Source organism: Pipistrellus hanaki (genome assembly GCF_964339955.1).
Source record: "Pipistrellus hanaki genome assembly, chromosome: 2".
In the NCBI taxonomy this organism is placed as follows: domain Eukaryota; kingdom Metazoa; phylum Chordata; class Mammalia; order Chiroptera; family Vespertilionidae; genus Pipistrellus; species Pipistrellus hanaki.
In genome coordinates this window covers 1,038,699-1,057,366 of record NC_140504.1, presented here as the reverse complement: position 1 = coordinate 1,057,366, position 18,668 = coordinate 1,038,699, and the positions used below count along the sequence as shown (strand labels likewise).

Sequence of the window (18,668 nt, the reverse complement as noted above, 5' to 3'; positions counted from 1 at the left end):
CCGGGCCTTGGGCTCCCTCAGCCCTCCTCCCCGCTCCGGCTCTGGGCCTTCCGGGCGCTGGGTGCGGTGGGCGGGCGGCGAGGCTGAGGAGCCGCAGCCCCGGCCCTGGGCGCCAACCCCTCGGCGGGCGGCGGTTCCCATGGAGCAGGAGCCCGGGCCCCCGCTGCAGGGGAGTGGTGGGCCTGGCTCAGGGCCAGCTTTAGAAATGGGGTCCAGCACCTCCTCTGCCCCATGTCCCAGTGTCCCCGCTCAGGGCACTTCCCCCAGCGGCTCCCAAAGAGGCCCCTGGCCCAGCGGCCCAGCGGGTCCGAGGGCGATGCCCTCCGCGAAGCTGCTCTGAACTCAGCCGGACCCGGTGCCCCCGGCCGGACCCCTGTGCACCGCCCCAGCCGGACCCCTGCGCCGCCCAGGCCGGACCCCTGCGCCGAGGCCGGACCCCTGCGCCGCCCAAGCTGGGGATCGCAGCGGGGCGGCGGCCGCAGGAGACGGAGGGGCGGGAAGAGGGGCTGAGAGCAGGGCTCACCATGGCCCAGCACCAGACAGGCCGGACAGGTCGCAGTTGGAGGCCGCTGGGCGCCGGGAAGGTCGTACACATCGTGGGAAGGGAGAGAGGGAGGGAGGGACGGATGGAGGGAGGCGAGTAGGGTTGGGCCTGGGCGGACCAGGCTGGCGCTGCCCAAAGGCGAGTGGAGGCAACGACAATCCTACCCCCCCCCCCCCGCCTGAGCCCTGGAGCCCCCGCCCCACCCCCAGAACCCGGCCTGCCCCCAAGGCCCAGTCTCAGGCGCTGAGCATCTCACTTTCAGCACTCAGTCCTCAGCCCTCAGGCGCCTGGAAAGGACCGGAACCAGGGAACCAGAAGGGAATCAGACTTCAGAAAAAAAAGCATGGGGGGAGGGGAGTGAGCCCCCCAAGAAAGGGTGTGTGTGTGAGAGGGAGAGGGAGGGAGAGGGGGGGGAGAGAGAGAGAGAGAGAGAGAGAGGGAGGGGAAGGGAGGGAGAGGAAGGGAGGGAGAAAGAGGAGAGAAGCTAGAGCAGCAGAACAGGCACACAGCCCTCCTCAGTCCCCTGGGACGCCCCATGGGGGGGGGGCTCCCATGGCCCCCATCGGCCTGGGAGAGAACCCCCTCCCCCTGCCCGCCCCCGCCGCTGGAAACACCCCTGACTCCCGCTTTATGTAAAATCTCAACACTTGATCATTTATTTCTTTTTTTTTTTTTTGCAACAAAACAGGTAATAAATATTATTTAGCACTTTTTTTTTCTTTTTACAAAAATAAAACAGGTGATACACTCTGGGGGGAATGTTACTGACAGTCGCCGTTTGGGGGTCGCAGGAAACACGGAGGTGACATTTGTGTTAAAAGTGACAAAAGACAAGGACGCAGGAGGCCCGGCCAGACGCGGGCGGGGGCCACGGGAGCACACGGTCCACAGCACGCACACTGGTCACTGCGGTATTTACACATCGGGAGGGAAAGCGGGCCGCCGGGACCCCGAACCCCAAACTGTGGTCACAGCCACGGCCCGGAGTCCCCCTGCGCGGGCGGCGGGCTCTGAACGAAAAAGCCGCCGCGCCGCCGAGGAGCGGACAGGGAGGGCGTTAGTCCAGGGTCCCGTGCCCCGCGCGCCGCCTGCCCGGAGCGCGGGCGCCTGAACTGCCGGGAGGACGGGTTCCCGCAGGGCGGGGGCTGACCGATCCCAAACCGGTCCGCCAGCTTCCGCGCGCTCCCTGCCCGCGCCCCCCGCTGATCCCAAACCGGCCCGCCAGGGTCCCCAACCTCCCTCCCCGCCCCCCGGTAACGAAGTGCAGCCCCGGAGAGCCGGTCTGAGAGCCCCTGCTGGAGAAGGAGGGCTGGGGGCTGTGCGCACAGCGAGGCCCCCTTACAAAGCGTGCCGCCAGCCAGTCCCTGGGCGCGCGCCCCGCTCACTCCCCAAGTTCAGGGCGCCCCAGGGGGCCGGCCTCCCACCCCTGACCCCAGCCCAGCCCCAGGCCCAGCGCCGCCGGCCCCACTTCCCCGCGCCCCGACTTTCCCACGCCCCGCGCCCTCCGCGCCCCGCTGGTCGGAGGAGCCGGAGCCGCTACTTGGCGTCGGAGGCGAGGCGGGGCAGGCCGCCCGCGCCCAGGGCCGCCACGTGGGGGTGCGGGGGCGCCTGGCACATGCTGCAGGGGCAGGGCACGCCGCCCCAGTGCGGGAAGCCCGCGCCGCCGCCCCCGCCCCCGCCGCCCAGCGGGGCCCCCGCCGCCGCCGGGGCCTTGAGCAGGCCGTGCGGGGGCCGGAGGGCGCCCACCGAGGGCAGCGCGGCGGCGGACACCGCGGCGGCGGCGGGCGGCAGGAGCGGGTGGTGCGCCGCGGGGTGCGTGGCCGCGGGGTGCCCGGCGGCGGCGGGCAGGGGCGCGGCGTGGGCCAGGCCGCCGCAGGGCGCGGCGTGGAAGGCGGCGTGGTGGCCGCCGTAGAGCTCGCTCACCAGCCGCTTCATCTCCTCCAGCGAGCTGCTGAGCATGAGGATGTAGTTGCGCGCCAGCAGCAGCGTGGCGATCTTGGAGAGCTTGCGCACCGACGGGCCGTGCGCGTACGGCATCACCTCGCGCAGCCCGTCCATAGCGATGTTGAGGTCGTGCATGCGCTTGCGTTCGCGGCTGTTGATCTTGAGGCGCAGCTGCTGCAGCTCGGGCTCCGTCAGCTGCTTCTTGTCCTTCCTGGTGGCCGCGGCCGCCGCCGCCGCCGCGCCCGCCGCCCTGCAGCCGCCGCCGCCCGGCCGGTCCCCCGCGAGCGCGCCCGCCGCGCCCGCCCCGCCGCGCTCCGGGCCTGGCTCGGGCGCGCCGTCGCTGGGCGTGGACGAGGACACGGTGGCCCCGCAGAAGCCGCCGCCGCCGGCCCTGCCGCGGGCCGCCAGGAACAGCTCGTCCGGCTCCGGCGAGGACGGGCGGCTGGACGCCAAGCTGGCGTCCGAGTCCATGGCCGCGGGACGGCGGCCTCGCAGTCCTTCCTCCTGGTCCCGGCGCGCCTAGGAGGAGAGAGCGGGGTGAGCGCGGCGGGAGGGAGCCGCTCGGGTCCGGGGCGGAGGGCGGGAGCGTGTCCCCCTCGCAGCCCTGGGCCCTCCTGGGGGCTCGCGGGGCGGGCGGCGTGGGCGCCCACGTATCCCCGCTTCCCTCCCGCCGCGTGGCCACAGGTGGTTCCGGGCCCGGGAGCCGCGGGCGCCCGTGCGGGCGGCTCACACCTGCCCTGGCGCGGGGAGGTCCCCGGGGTCGGAGTCGGCATAACAAGTGGCGACGAGGGTTCCCTCGGGGAAGGAGGCGAAGTCTAAATGGATCTGCATCTGGCCCCACACTCATCCACCCGGTCTCCATCGGCACCGCGGAGCCCACACATGTACACACATGCACCCAGCGCCCAAACCCGGCACCCGCGCCCAGAGCCCGCACCCTGTGCCCGCATCCAGCGCCCGCGCTCAGAGCCCGCACCCTGTGCCCGCATCCAGCGCCCGCGCTCAGAGCCCGCACCCAGCGCCCGCACCCAGAGCCCGTACCCAGCGCCCGCGCCCAGCTCCCGCACCCAGAGCCCACACCCAGCGCCCGCAACCAGAGCCCGGGTGCCTGGGTGCTGCGCTGCGCCCGGGCCGCGCGGACCCGCCGGTGACCCGGACTCGGGCAGAAGCAGCCTGGCCGCCCGGTTCCCGTTTGCGGGCGCAGGATGCTGCTTGGGTGCGGGTGGTCCGAGCGGAGAACTGGGCAGGGGCGGCTCGGGGACCCGGTGCGGAGCTCGATGGGGCAGCCGGCGGAGGGGCACCGCCGGGGTGGCCGGCTGCGGAGGGGACACTCACTGTGGGTGCAGGAGGCGCTCCTCCCGGCGCCGCCGCGGAGAGGGGCTCGGGCGGAGGCGCGGGTCTGGGATGCGCCCCGGCCTCCCCGCGGCGGCTTTATAGCGGCGGCGGCGGCGGCGGGCGGGGCGGGACAGTGCGGGCCGCGGAGGAGGGGGCTGGGGGGGCCGGGTGACGTCATCCGGGCTCATTCCGCTCAATGAGCCTGCGGCGCCCGGGCCCGCCCCCGCCCGCGGGCGGCCAATGGGAGGTCCCGGCGGGCTGGGGGCGGGGCCGGGGCGGGGCCGGGGCCTGTGGGCGGCGGGGCGGCGGGAAGCGCCGGGACTGACCGCGATCGCGGCCGCGGCGAAGGGAACTTTGTTTAAAAACACGGGCGGGGGCGGGGGCGGGGGCTGGGCCGGCCGGAGCTCCGCGAGCTGACGACGCCCGAGGCGGGGAGAGGCGCGCCGGGGCCGGAGTGTCTCCCATCTCCTCTCTCTCTCTCTCTCTCCCCCTCTCTCTCCTCCGCTGTCTGACCCCCGCCCATGGGGTCCCCCCCCTCTCTCCTCCGCTGTCTGTCCCCCCCAAGGGGTGCAGCGCGCGGACATGGGGACCCCCTGCCAGCGGCGCCCGGGCACCAAGCGCCCTTTTCTGGGCACCAAGCTCGCCGGGAGGCGGCCAGAGCGCCCTCCGCTGGGGCAGAGCCGGCGGGGGAGGAGGAGGAGGAGGATGAGGGAATTTGCGAAGAAACGACGACTCTCCGGTCCCGCGAGGACCGTGCGGACCGGGACCAGCGCCCCGCAGAGCCCGAACCGGAGCCGAGCGCCGACCCTGGAGCGGAGCGCGCCCTTCGCCATCAGCCCCGCGGTCCTCCCGCGGCCGGACCCAGGGCGGCCGGACACGGACACGGACACGGACACGGATCCGGGCGGCACGGACATGGACACGGACCCGGGGCGGCCGGACACGGACACGGACACGGACCCGGGGCGGCCGGACACGGACACGGACACGGATCCGGGCGGCACGGACACGGACACGGACACGGACCCGGGGCGGCCGGACACGGACACGGACACGGACCCGGGGCGGCCGGACACGGACACGGACACGGATCCGGGCGGCACGGACACGGACACGGACACGGACCCGGGGCGGCCGGACCGCCCGCAGGAGGAGGCGCGGGCCCAGCGGAGCTCCGCACACCCGCCCGGGGCAGACGAGGTCCCGCTCGGCCGCTCCCACCGGCTTGGCCCCCGGCGGTTCCGGGCCGGAGCCCTGCGGCGGGAGAGATGGAGCCGGTCTCGGGGGCACCTCCCGCTTCCCAGCGGGAACGGAGGGTCTGCCCGCGGGAATCTGCCCACGGGAAAGTCTGCGCATCCTCTGCGGGGCGGGAGGGGGCGGCCTGCGGGCTGTGGGCGCCGGCGCCGTCCCCGCGGCCCCGTCCCCGCGGCCCCCTCCCCGCGGCCCCCTCCGCTCCACGCGCCGCGGGTCCTGCGCTCGTTCCGGGCCCCGCGCTCCGCCCGCGCCCGGCCGCTCCGGGGCAGCACAGCCGCTCCGGGGCCGCACACCGGGGGGTCGGATGTCTGTAACTCTTACTCCGCACGGAGGCTCACACACCGAGCAGACAGACAGACAGACAGCGACTGACCTCCAAGCTCGCAAAGTTACCGAACGCACAGACCGGAGAGGCACCCCTCCGCCCCCCGCACACACTGGGAACCCCGGTGGGCTCGCCGGGCCCCGCCGCCTCCCGGAGCCTCCGCCGCCGCCTCGTCCTCCTCTTCCTCCTCGTCGTCGCCGTCCTCCTCCTCCTCCTCCTCTCCCCACCCCGGCCTCGCAGGGCCCCGCAGCGGCCGTTAACCAGCTTTACTCCGCGGAGCCTGAGCGGATGGTCCTCAAGGCCGAAGGGCGCGCCCCGCAGCCCGGAGACCCCGCACCTAACCCGCGGAGAGCGGGGCGGGGGTCCCCCTCTGGGTCCCCAGGCGGCGGCAGCGAGGACCCCCTGGGGGGGCGGGGGCGCATCCGGCCGCCGGCGGGGGGCGGCCCGGTGTCTGAGGAGCAGGCGGGACGCGCGCAGCCGGCCGGGCGGGAGGTGAGGCCGGGCCGGCGCTGCTCCGCGGGAAGCGGGGAGACAGGCCTGGAAGGCGCGCAGAGCCGGAGGCCGGCGGGAGGCGGAGCGCTGCTTTCTCCCCGGCCCCGCGGGGACGCCCTCAGGACGCCCCGGGCCCGGCCGGGAGGCACCGCGGCCCTCCCTGGCCCCCTCCCCTCCCGGGCCCGCTCCTGGCGGCCTCCCCGCGGGCCCCGGGCAGCGGGCGGCTGTGTCCGGGCTCCCTGGCGCAGCAGCAAGTGGGTCGCCGGGCACACGGGCCCCCCGCCCCCCCGGAATAACGGGGCGCTGGGCACACGGCCCCCCGCCCCCTTCCTCCCTCTCCCCCGGAATACTGGGGCGCCGGGCACACGGGCTCCCCGCCCCCCCCCCGAATAACGGGGAGCTGGAACCCGGCCGGGCGCTGCCTTCCTGCGTCCTGGTGGCGCCCGGGCTCCTGTCCAGCTCTGAGCCCAGCGCCTGGCGGGCAGGTCCTGGGGAGACCCCCCGGGGGACCCCCACCCTGCTCCGGCCCCGCCTTCACCACCCCGCGCCCCTCACTGAGGCCGATCGCGGGGTTCGGGCCTCCGTCCACACAGAAGCCGCCTCTCCTGCTTGTGCTTCGCGCCCACAAAGGGGTGTGCCGCGGCCTCGCTCAGCGCCAGGCCGGGAGGTGCCGGTGCCAGAAGCCGGGGCCCTGTGTCCCCGAGGGCCAGACCTCCCACTGCCCCGGCCCTTCCGCCTCACCCCCTCCGCTCCCGCCCAGTCCGCTGCCAGGAGCGGCTGTGCCCAGCGGGGCGGCCAGGCTGGCACCGCGCGGGGAGGAGAAGCCGGAACTGCCGGAGCCTGAGCGGCCCCCTTGGCGCAAACCTGAGCAGCGTGGTCTGGAGGCCCAGCCTGGGACAAGCCCGTCCGCCCCCTCCCCACCCCCCGGGCTCCCCCAGAGCGCCCGAGCCAGGGCCCGGGCAGACACCTCTGAACACACACGCACAGGCACACACAGGCACACACGGGCACACACAGGCACACACACACACATAGGCACACACACACACACACACAGGCGCGCGCACACACAGACACATATGCACAGGCACACACACACAGGCACACACGCACGCACAGGCACACACGCACACACGTGCGGCCGGCTGAGCCGTGGCTGTGCCATGCTGGCGAAGACTCTGCATGCGTTGTCCGTGTGCACGGTCAGCCTGCGGCCTGTGGCACCTCAGCAGCCCCCGGAGGACGGCGGTGACCACGGAAGGCCGGGGCCTGGCTGGGCCGCACTGAGCATCTGCTGACCTCATGTCATTCCACCTCTCCCGCCTGCGGGGTGGGCACGCATCACAGCGCTGACCCCTGGCCAAAGGCAGGGAGGAGCCCGCAGGCCCAGGAGGCAGCAGATGGGGAGGAGGAAGGGGTGGGAGGCAGGGGGGAGAGAAGCAGGGGGGAGGGAGGCAGCAGGGAGAGAGACATGGAGGAGAGAGGCAGGGGTAGGGGCGCTGCATCAGGGAAGCTAAAGAAAAACAACGAAAAATCAGCCAAACAAAACCCCAAATGTATGGCCCCATACCCCTTCCTGCCAGTCGCCCTTGGGTTAATCCGTTAACCGCACCTCAAGTTCATGTGGTGCACAGCTGGGGTGGGATGGGGGGCTGGGGTAGGAAGGGGAGCTGGGGTGGGATGGGGGGCTGGGGTAGGAAGGGGAGCTGGGGTGGGATGGGGGGCTGGGGTAGGAAGGGGAGCTGGGGTGGGATGGGGGGCTGGGGTAGGAAGGGGAGCTGGGGTGGGATGGGGGGCTGGGATAGGAAGGGGAGCTGGGGTGGGATGGGGGGCTGGGATAGGAAGGGGAGCTGGGGTAGGGTGGGGGGATGGGATAGGATGGGGGGATGGGATAGGATGGGGGGATGGGATAGGAAGGGGGGCTGGGGTAGGAAGGGGAGCTGGGATGGGATGGGGGGCTGGGGTAGGAAGGGGAGCTGGGGTGGGATGGGGAGCTGGGGTAGGAAGGGGAGCTGGGGTAGGAAGGGGAGCTGGGGTAGGGTGGGGGGATGGGATAGGAAGGGGGGCTGGGGTAGGAAGGGGGGCTGGGGTAGGAAGGGGGGCTGGGATGGGATGGGGGCTGGGGTAGGGTGGGGAGCTGGGGTAGGATAGGGGCCTGGTATGCACTCTCCTGGATCTCAGCTTACACCCCTTACACAGGAGGAGACACTGAGGGTCCGAGGGGTCACCCTCACCCCCCTGGACCCCCAGGAGCTGTGGGCGGTGGCTGCAGGCACCAGTGCGAGGTCTCCCCATGACCTTCAGGATCAAGTCTGCATTCTTCTACATGTTTATTTATTTATACGTTTTACTGACCTTTTACAGAGAAAGGGAGGACAGCTAGGGACATCACACACACCCCGAGCCCCCGCCTCCCCCCCATAAGCCTGCAACCTGGGCATGTGCCCTTGACCAGAATCGAACCCAGGACTCTTCAGTCCACAGAACCACGCCGGCCAGGACTCAAGTCTGAGTTCTTTACCGAGGCCTGGGGTCCTGGGGTTCTGGGTCCGGGCCTGTGCCGGCCAGCTCCTCGCCCGCCCCCTCCCACACCCCCTCTGCCCCCTCTCTCCAGGGGCTCTGCCACAGCCTTCCAGTAGGAGGGTCGCGGGGTGGGGTGTCAGGGTGGGGAGTGCTGGGGGGTGGGGGAGACGGTGGTGGCCCAGGGTAGCAGGATGGGAGGGAAGCGGCCCCCCCCCCCCCCCCCCCCCCAGTTCTGGGACCTGGAGACACCAGCTTCCTTTAAAATAATCCATAGATCCTGTTTTCCCCGATCACAGATAACCCAGGTCCTCGTTTTAGGCATTGGGCCAGCACAGGGTGCTCGACTGGAGGGAACCGGGAGGCGCTGAGCCAGGGGAGTGGGGAGCAGACCTAGGATGGGCTGAGCTGTGTCCACCCTCCATTCCCGATGGAGTCCCAGCCCCGGGCCTCGGAATGTGGCTGCACTGGACACGGGTCCTTAGGGAGGGCCTCAGCCGGTGGACCTGGCTCGTGGGTTGAGCATCGACCTGTGAACCAGGAGGTCTCGGTTCCACTCCCGGTCAGGGCACAGGCCCAGGTTGTGGGCTCCAATCCCAGTGGGGGTGTGCAGGAGGCAGCTCAGCCATGATCCTCTCTCATCACTGTTTCTCTCTCTCTCCTCTCTCTCTCTCTCTCTCTCTCTTTCTCTCCTCTCTCTGAAATCAATACCAAGTTTTTTTTAAAGGCAATCAAATTAAAAGGAGGCCATTGGATTGGGTCTTAATCTAATGGGACTGAGGTCCTTACAGGAAGAAGAAAGTAGGGCTGAGAACACCAGGAGAAGACACCATCTACACGCCTATACACACACATACCAGAACACACACATAAACATATATACACACATAGTAGAATATATACATAACATATACACTAGAACACACACACATACTCAAACATGGCACACATATGCACACATGCATGCACACGTATATGTACACACACACACACACAGGCGGGGACTCGGCGCCTGGGGCGGCCGGCGGACGCTCACTTGTTAAACTTCCCCCCGGAAGCTGCTGGGCCTCGCGTGTGTTTCACGTGTAACAGGCCGTCTCACGGGGCCATTGGGGTCAGACGAAGTGGGCGGGAAGCGCTTAGGACCAGCCTGGACCCCAGGACAGCTCCCGATGGCAGCTGGTGGCCTCACGGGGAACATTCCAGAAGTGTCTGCGCCTCGAGCGCTGCTGGGCATTAGAGGCAGAAGCGGCTTCCTCACGAGCAGCCCCCTCCGGGCCTCTGTTCCCGGAAGCCAGCTGTCCGGTCCCCGCGCCATCCAATCGGAGACCCACGTGGAACGCCGGCCCTCTGGCTCCCGGGCTCCCCTGTCCAGACCGGCCGCCGCTCTGCCCCAGGCTCCGTCAGCCGCCGCGTGCTCCTGTTCGAGGGATTATTTCCTTCTTCGGGAAAAGAACATGCCTGTGCCAGCCCCAGTGTATGACATGTGTGGGATCCCGGTCAATGTCTGTGTTTCCCAAGTGGGGTTATCACCGCTGTCCCGCGTTTCTTTTTCCTTTTTTATATTTTACTAGAGGCCTGCTGCACCAACTGCTCGCCTGCCTGCCTGGCTGATCGCCCCTAACCACTCCCCTCCCAGCCTGATCGATGCCTAACTGTTCCCCTGCCAACCTGATTGCCCCTCACTGCCCTCCCCTGCAGGCCTGGTCCCTCCCAACTGCCTTCCCCTGCTGGCCATCTTGTGGTGGCCATCTTGTGTCCACATGGGGGCAGGATCTTTGACCACATGGGGGCAGCCATCTTGAGTGTTGGGAGTGACAGTCAATTTGCATATTTCTCTTTTATTAGATAGGATTCTTAGAGAGAGAAAGAGAGAGAGAGAGAAAGGGAGGGAGGGAGAGAGAGAATCATTGATGTGAGAGCAAAACATCGAGCCCTGCTTCCTGCATGCCCCCTACTGGGGATCAAGCCCACAACCCAGGCCTGTGCCCTGATGGGGAACCGAACCTGAGACCTTCAGCACACAGAATGATGCCCAACCAACTGAGCACGCTGGCCGGGGAACCATCATCCCACTTTTATTTTTATTTTTTTATTAAAAAAAAAAAATATATATATGTTTTGATTGATTTTTTACAGAGAGGAAGGGAGAGGGAGAGAGAGCCAGAAACATCGATGAGAGAAACATCCATCAGGGGCACACCCCCAACCAAGGTACATGCCCCTGACCGGAATCGAACCTGGGACCTTTCAGTCTGCAGGCCGACGCTCTATCCACTGAGCCAAACCGGTATGGGCCATCGTCCCACTTTTAAACTAAAGCATCCCACTTCCCGTGTAAGAAACTGCGTTAAGGAGGATCCAAGATGGCTGCTCGGGTAGACACCTAACCGCAGCAGCACACAACAATTTCAATGGAATACAACTAAAATGTAGAGTGGACATCGCCCAGAGCTACAGGTAGTCGACTGACTGAAAATTCTACAACAAGAAACTGCGTCAAGCCCAGCTGTGTGGCTCAGTGGTTGAGTTCGGATCTATGAGCCAAGATCTATGTTTCTGGCTCTCTCTCCCTCTCCCTTCCTCTCTGTAAAAAATCAATCAAAACATATATATATATATTTTTTTTTAATAAAAAAATAAAAATAAAAGTGGGATGATGGTTCCCCGGCCAGCGTGCTCAGTTGGTTGGGCATCATTCTGTGTGCTGAAGGTTTCAGGTTCGGTTCCCCATGAGCCAGGAAGTTGGGGTTTGATTCCAGGGCGGGCAGGGGTTTCGGGCTCGATCCCGGGGGAGGGGGTGGCTGTGGGAGGCAGCCGGTCCATGATTCTCTCTCACCATTGATGTTTCTATCTCTCTGTTCCTCTGCTTTCCTCTCTGAAACTCATAAAAATGTGTGTGTGTGTTTTTTAAAAAGGAAGTTCTTCAAAATTCCTTACCGAGTGGAAGAGGCAGCCACCCTCCCCCCTAACATTTTATTAAGAATTTAAAATAGCCGAAACCAGTTTGGCTCAGTGGGTAGAGCGTCAGCCTGCAGACTGGAAGGTCTAGGGTTCGATTCCCGTTAAGGGCATGTACCTTGGTTGCGGGCACATCCCCGGGAGGGGGTGTGCAGGAGGCAGCTGATGGATGATTCTCTCTCATCGATGTTTCTGACTCTCTATCCCTCTCTCTTCCTTTCTGTAACAAATCAATAAAAAAATATATATTTTTTTAAAAAGAATTAAGAATAACAAAGGCAGCGGAAACACAGAGGGAGCTCGTTTGGAAGCCGGTGGTGTTGGTGAGGGAAGGGGCGGGAGGGAGCGGGCAGGGGCCCGTGGCCACGCCCCACCAGGCCCTGCATTCAGGGAGCAACAGCTGAACGGAGTGTTCGGGGCGAGGACATGAGAGCCCGTGGCCCCCGAGCCCCCGGCTCAGCCCGGCGCCCCTCTGCGGCGATGTCGGAGGTGGGCGGCGGCACCCCGACTCCCTGGGTGGCCCCGCGAGGGCGCTGGCCCCGGCAGATGGCCCCCGGGCGCCCCGGCCCCGGAGGCAGGCCCACATGTCACGCCGTGGTCCTCTCATTAGCAGACAGAAAGGAGGACGGAGAGCCGGCCGGGATGAGAAGGCAGCGAGATGAAAAGGAGACGCGGACATTTACATATTTACTCGTCTCCCTCGCAGTGCGCGGCAGTGCGGCTGGCTGGCTTTCTCCTTCTGTTTGTGTGTTTACTCGGGCTAAATAGATTATGGTAATCAGGCACATAAATGCATGCAACTGTTATTACGGCATTTTAATCACCGGGGTCTGCACTGGCAGCCTTCATTAGGATTCCCGTAATCTCACTTGTTAGTGTAACAAACAGCGATAAATGCCACGGCGCGGGATTAAGGCAGCGGCCGCGGGCTTTAAAGAGGAAAATGGAAATGCTGGCGCCTCGCGGCGTCGCTCGCCGAAATGTCACCGAGGCGGCTCCGGCCTGGCGTCTCATCATTATCGGCGGGAGCCGCACCCGACACCGGCAATTATGTCCTCCCCCAGCACCCCGGAGCGTGCCGGAGGGCCGAGGCCTCTGGAGCCGCCGGACAGCCCCGCCCGCCGCCCCGGGGCGCCCGCCTGCGGCCAGTCACGCGTCTTCTGCGTCGCGGCCGGTGTGAGCACAGACACTGCCCACTCCCTCGTCCCCTCATCTTCCCATGTCCGTGGCGACGGGCAGGTGGGCAGGAAAGCCTTCGGCTCCTTCGAAGAAGCAACGCCGTGGCCACGGGACAAGCCTCTTTTTGAAAACCGTGCGGCCTAGCCCTGGCCGGTGTGGCTCAGTGGGTGGAGCGTCGGCCTGCGGACTGAAGGGTCCCGGGTTCGATCCCGGTCAAGGGCATGTGCGTTGGTTGCGGGCACATCCCCAGCTGATGGATGTTTCTCTCTCATCGACGTTTCTAACTCTATCCCTCTCCTTTCCTCTCTGTGAAAATCAATAAAATATATTTTTTTAAAAATGTGTGGCTTAGCCAGCGGCCCCGAGCACAGGGACCCGCTGGGCCCGCGTCCCGGTTCTGCTCGGGCCCAGGATGGCGCCGTGGCGACGTCAGGTCCCCGTGGCGCGGGATGCGTGGCCCCGGGACAGGCGCTCAGACCGGAGCAGGCCGGGCCCACGCCCCGGGGGTCTCCGCGGAGCCGCGGGCAGCGGAGGCCCGGTGGGCGCTGGGCAGGCGGCGGCCAGGCCTCGGCTCTCTGGGACCCCGAGCTGCATGGGCCTCCTCACAGCATGGCGCCCGAGGCCGTTTCCGGAGGCGAACCAGCCCCTGGGCGCCCGAGGCTCCTCCTGCCGGCCGGCCCTGCCGCTGCGTCTGCGCCTGGACGTGGTCACGGCCGACAGGTCCCGGAGAGGCCCCACGGCGTGTCCTGGGGTCACGGGGAGCCGGCTCTGGAGATGGCTCCGGTCCCCACCTTACCGGCTCCTCCTCGTCGCACGTGGGCGTGGAAGCGGGACTCCCCGCCCCAGGGCTCTCCCCGCCCCCGCCCCCGAGGCCCAGCTCGGCCCTCACAGGGATGCGGGGGCGCGGGGGCCGTGTCCTTCCTCCCGGCTCCCTGAGCGGAGCCCCCGCCGGCCTCCACGTGGGCGCAGTGTCCGTCCGGAGACTCAGGTCCCATCGCCGGTGACGGGAGCAGCCGTGGGCTGTGGCACCTCCGTCCAGGCTCCACCGCAGAGCCTGCCTCTCACCGGGGACCCAGCCCGATGCCCGGGGCACGGAGCATGGAGCCCCCTCGTTCTCCGAGGGCCAGGTCACCCCCCGCAGGGACCGGCTCTCCTGTCCCTGAGCCGCTGGGCCGCGGGGGCCGGAGCAGGGCCCCACAGAGGGCGCCACGGGGGCGACGGGAAGTGAGCAGGTGGGGACAGAGGTTCTAGGGGACCAGGACCTTCCCCGGGAGCCCCCATCTCCCCCAGCACACGCTGCCCTGGCTGAAACAGCTCCCCCCATTATCCCATCATCCGAGCGCCTCTCCCACAGGCTCCAACCCAGCGCCCCGAACCCCCAAATCCTTCCCCTCCTCCCCGCCCCCTACACACCCCCCGCCGTCCCGCCACCCCCTCCCCTCCCACCTCTCCCCCCCACCGCGTGCACACACTCACACACACACACACACACACACACCCCGCCGTCCCGCCACCCCCTCCCCTCCCACCTCTCCCCCCCACCGCGTGCACACACACACACACACACACACACACACACCCCGCCGTCCCACCACCCCCTCCCCTCCCACCTCTCCCCCCACCGCGTGCACACACACTCACACACACACACACCCACCGCCGTCCCGCCACCCCCTCCCCTCCCACCTCTCCCCCCCACCGCGTGCACACACACACACACACACACACACACACCCCGCCGTCCCGCCACCCCCTCCCCTCCCACCTCTCCCCCCCACCGCGTGCACACACACACACACACACACCCCGCCGTCCCGCCACCCCCTCCCCTCCCACCTCTCCCCCCCACCGCGTGCACACACACACACACACACACACACACACCCCGCCGTCCCGCCACCCCTCCCCTCCCACCTCTCCCCCCCACCGCGTGCACACACACACACACACACACCCCGCCGTCCCGCCACCCCCTCCCCTCCCACCTCTCCCCCCCACCGCGTGCACACACACACACACACACACACACACCCCGCCGTCCCGCCACCCCTCCCCTCCCACCTCTCCCCCCCACCACGTGCACACACACACACACACACACACACACACCGCCGTCCCGCCACCCCCTCCCCTCCCACCTCTCCCCCCACCGCGTGCACACACACACACACACACACACACACACCCCGCCGTCCCGCCACCCCCTCCCCTCCCACCTCTCCCCCCCACCACGTGCACACACACACACACACACACACACACACACACCGCCGTCCCGCCACCCCCTCCCCTCCCACCTCTCCCCCCCACCGCGTGCACACACTCACACACACACACACACACACACACACACCCACCGCCGTCCCCCCTCCCGAGGGCGTGCATGGCCGTGACCTTGACTAGAGGCACATGGCCACGGAGAGAGAAGAGAGAGAGGCCAGCACGGGGCGCGGGCCACGGAGCAAAAGCAAATGGAGGCGAAGGGGGGGGGCCAAGGAGAGGGGCCCTCTGTCTGGGGTTTTACCTTTTCCGGATTTCAGGTGCTTCACGTGGGGTCCCCCCAGCCAGACCCTGTCCCCAGGCCAGACTGACAGCCAGGCCTCTGCCCTCGCCACCCCGCATTCACTGCGCCGCACCAGCCCCCTTTGCTGGGCCCTGCCGCGGGGAACGGGCGTGCGGCTCCCCGGTGCGGCTCTCCGGTGCGGCTCTCCGGTGAGCACCGTGCAGTGCGGCCTCCCGTCCACGTCCCCCCTTATCGAGGGGAACTGTCTAATTACGACGATGGCACAGCACTGGCCGATTCCACCCCAAACGGCTCGGCAGGAGGCCAGGGGTGAGCTGCAGGGACCGGACATGCTTGGGGGCGGCGCTGTGTGGGGTTTCCTCCGGCAGCTTCCGCTCGCACTCACAGGCCTTCCAGAGGTGGTGAGCAGGCATCGGTGGCAACGATACAGCAAACAACGGTGACACTGACGCTTCTTAGAACGACATTTGTAATTACCTTTCGTTTAAGTCAGAAGCACCCGTTAGGAACATTTAAGCAAGCAAGAAAAATCTGGAGCATGAGCCACAATCCACCCACAATCCCGCCGTCAGAAGTCAGAATTCCTGAGATAAAGTCTCTGATTGGGACTGAGTAGCATCTACTGGTCAGTCCGGGGAACCTGTGCCTTCACCGCTGCATCCCGCGGTCTGTAACGTGTCTGCCCGCCGAGGAGTCCTCTCTCCCAGCAAGGTTTGCAGTTCTCAGCGCACAAGTCTTACCTGTCTTCTGTCAGATTTATCCCCAAACTTCTACTTTTTGGATGATGTTGTAGAAGAGCTTCATATATATTGATTCCAGAGAGGAAGGGGGGGGGAGGGGGAGAGAGAGAGAGAGAGAGAGAGAGAGAGAGAGAGAGAGAGAGAGAGAAATCAATGATGAGAGAGAACCATGGATCGGCTGCCTCCTGCACGCCGTCGCTGGGGATGGAGCCCGCAGCCTGGGCAGGTGCCCTGACTGGGAATCGAACCTTGACCTCCCGGTTCATAGGTTGATGCTCAGCCACGGAGCCACCCGGGCGGCAGAAAACTTTCTTACTCCAGTTTTCAGTGATCTGCTGCGTGTAGGCAGCGGTCCAGCTGCTCTGTGCACACTGGCCTCCAGCTCTGCAGCCCAGGGGCTCCCTTCGCAGTCTCTCTGCCGATTTCTTAGGATTTCCAGCACAGGTGGTCATGCCGTCTGTCAGGACGCCGGTTACTTTTCTCCAGGGTCTTCTTGCCTTACCGCTTGGGCTGGCTCCCCAGGGTGCTGTGGAGAGGGCGGGTGGGGAGCAGACACCTGGCCCCCCCTGGCTCCCCCAGGCTCCCCCAGGGCCCCTGGCCCTCAGGAGGAGGCGCCTCCTCTGCTGTCACCAGCCACGCTCCTGGCTGGGGAGGGAGGGCCTGGGGGGCAGGACGCTAGTCTTTGGCTTCCTTTGGTGCTTTTGGGGGGGGGGGGCTGGAATAACAAGGAGCACAGTGGGCAAGGCACAGCTCTGGCACCTCCTGTCCCCCACTGAGGCCAGGTCCTGGGGGCCGGGGGCGGGGGGGCGGGGAGGGGAGAAATAGCCACACAGGAAGGGAGGGAAACTCAGTGCCAAACCCAAACTCAGAGCCATCTGCCCGGGGATGGGGCATCAGGCCTCCGGAGGTTTGCAGTGCACTCAGCTTGGCATCCTTGTGGGGGCGATGGGGAGGAGGCAGTGTCCTCCCAGCCCCCCCCCCGCCTCCTCTCCCCTCCCCTGCAGCGTCCTGGGTGGTGGCTGTGGGACTGAATGCCGAGAGTGAGCTGAGCATATGTGAGCCTCTGCTAATCCTGCTAATCTCCCTTCAGAGCCTCCTCCGAGGGGGCCACGTCCAGACCGCGCCGAGCGGGCGGAGCATTTTCATGACAAACGGGCTTTGTCCCGGGCGGAGCGGCCGAGGGGCCGGGCCGGTGCCCAGCAGGTAGCCGGGCGGCCTATTGCCTCCGTGACCGCCACCGGGGGCGGCTGAGGGCCGCACGCAGGACCGAGTCCACGCAGTCTGACCGGGAGCCGGTCCGCACGGCCGTGACTCACACTCAGTGACGGAGACATGGCCTCTGCGGACGGAGCCCGGGGCCTTCGGAGCTGCTCAGAGAAGCTGAATGGAGCTCCTTTCGAATTAAACCTCCCCCCCCGCAACCCGCGCCCGCCCTGCGAGCAGTGACCTCTCCGGAGCCACTGTCTCCGGGGCAGTTCCAGGCGGAGCAGATCCCGGCCGGAGGGGACTGTGGATTCCGTGGACTGAGTGGCTTCCCCGGCCGGGGACTCCGTGGCTGAGCGCTGACCCATGAACCAGGAGGTCAGGGTTCAATTCCCGGTCAGGGCAAAGGCCGGGGCTGTGGGCTCCATCCCCAGCGTGGCTGCGGCCGAGCCAGGCTTCTCAGTGTTTCCATCTTTCCCCCTCTCCCTTCCTCTCTCTGAAAATCCTCCCTTCCTCTCTGTAAAAAATCAGTAAAATATATTTAAAAAACAGACAAACAGAGGCGGGCGGCCGGGGCTGGGAGGGAAGCCCCAGCACACACAGCAGGCGGCCGGGGTGCGGGTCCCACACGCTGCTCCCCGGGCCCTGGGGACAGAGGGTGGCCATGCCGCCCTGATGCCGCCCTGCCCACAGGCGCCCCTGGAGCGGAAAGCTGACAGCAGGCACCTGCCCAGGAGTGCGGCCGCTGTTCCCCGCGACTCCATGACGGGCTCTCGTCTGCCCTCAGTCCGATCAAATGGAGGGGCAGGGAGTTAGGGCTGTGAGCTTCCTACCGTGTGACCTTGCTAGACTGGTAACACACACGCATACAAACACACACACACAAACACACACACACACAAACACACACACATAAACACACACACAAACACACACACAGAAACACACACAAACACACACAGAAACACACACAGAGACACACACATACAAACACACACACACAAACACACACACACAAACACACACCAAAACTAAAAACGTCATGCCCGGCCGGTGTGCCTCAGTGGTTGGGTATCAATCTATGAATCAGGAGGTCAGGGTTCAATTCCAGTCAAGGGCTCGATCCCAAGTGTGAGACGTGCAGGAGGGAGCTGACCCATGATTCTCATCTTGGATGTTTCTTTCTCTTTCTCTCTCTCCTTCTCCCTTCCTCTCAATACAAATACACACTGAGTGGCCATATATGATGATCTCTGAACACATAATAACCTGGCCACTCTGTGTCTATCCTACAGAATAAAAGGCTAATGTGCAAACTGTCCCGTCCACCAGGAGTTCGACCAGAAGGCAGGCCGGCCAACCGCTCATGTCCCCTCCCCCTGGCCAGGCCGGCCGGCCCCCACCGTGCACAAATTCATGCACCGGGCCTCTAATAACCTGGCCACTCCGTGTATATCGTAGCTTTTCCCACGCCTCGCCCGAAATGGAGACCTTGCCCTGGGGCGCTCCAGCCCACAGCTCAGAGCCCGCTCCAGCAGCACCCCCAGCGTGGGGTGCTTTCCCTAGCACCCTGTCCCCGGGCTCCCTGACACCCAGCACCCTGTCCCCTGGGCTCCCTGACACCCAGCACCCTGTCCCCCCGGGCTC

At 66.6% G+C, this 18,668-nt stretch overlaps 1 protein-coding gene across 1 annotated transcript; it reads right to left on the bottom strand.

Annotated features, from left to right (window-relative positions):
- Positions 1–2,059: 2,059 nt before the first annotated feature.
- OLIG2 (oligodendrocyte transcription factor 2) lies at positions 2,060–3,192 on the bottom strand. The gene has a single exon (XM_084872129.1). It carries the CDS (start codon positions 2,957–2,959, stop codon positions 2,081–2,083), a length of 879 nt encoding a protein of 292 aa, XP_084728255.1. The 5' UTR covers positions 2,960–3,192; the 3' UTR covers positions 2,060–2,080.
- Positions 3,193–18,668: the final 15,476 nt, after the last annotated feature.

Coding starts and splice junctions, on each gene's coding strand:
- OLIG2 (XM_084872129.1), bottom strand. CDS start 2,959: ATGGACTCGGACGCCAGCTTGGCGTCCAGCCGCCCGTCCTCGCCGGAG.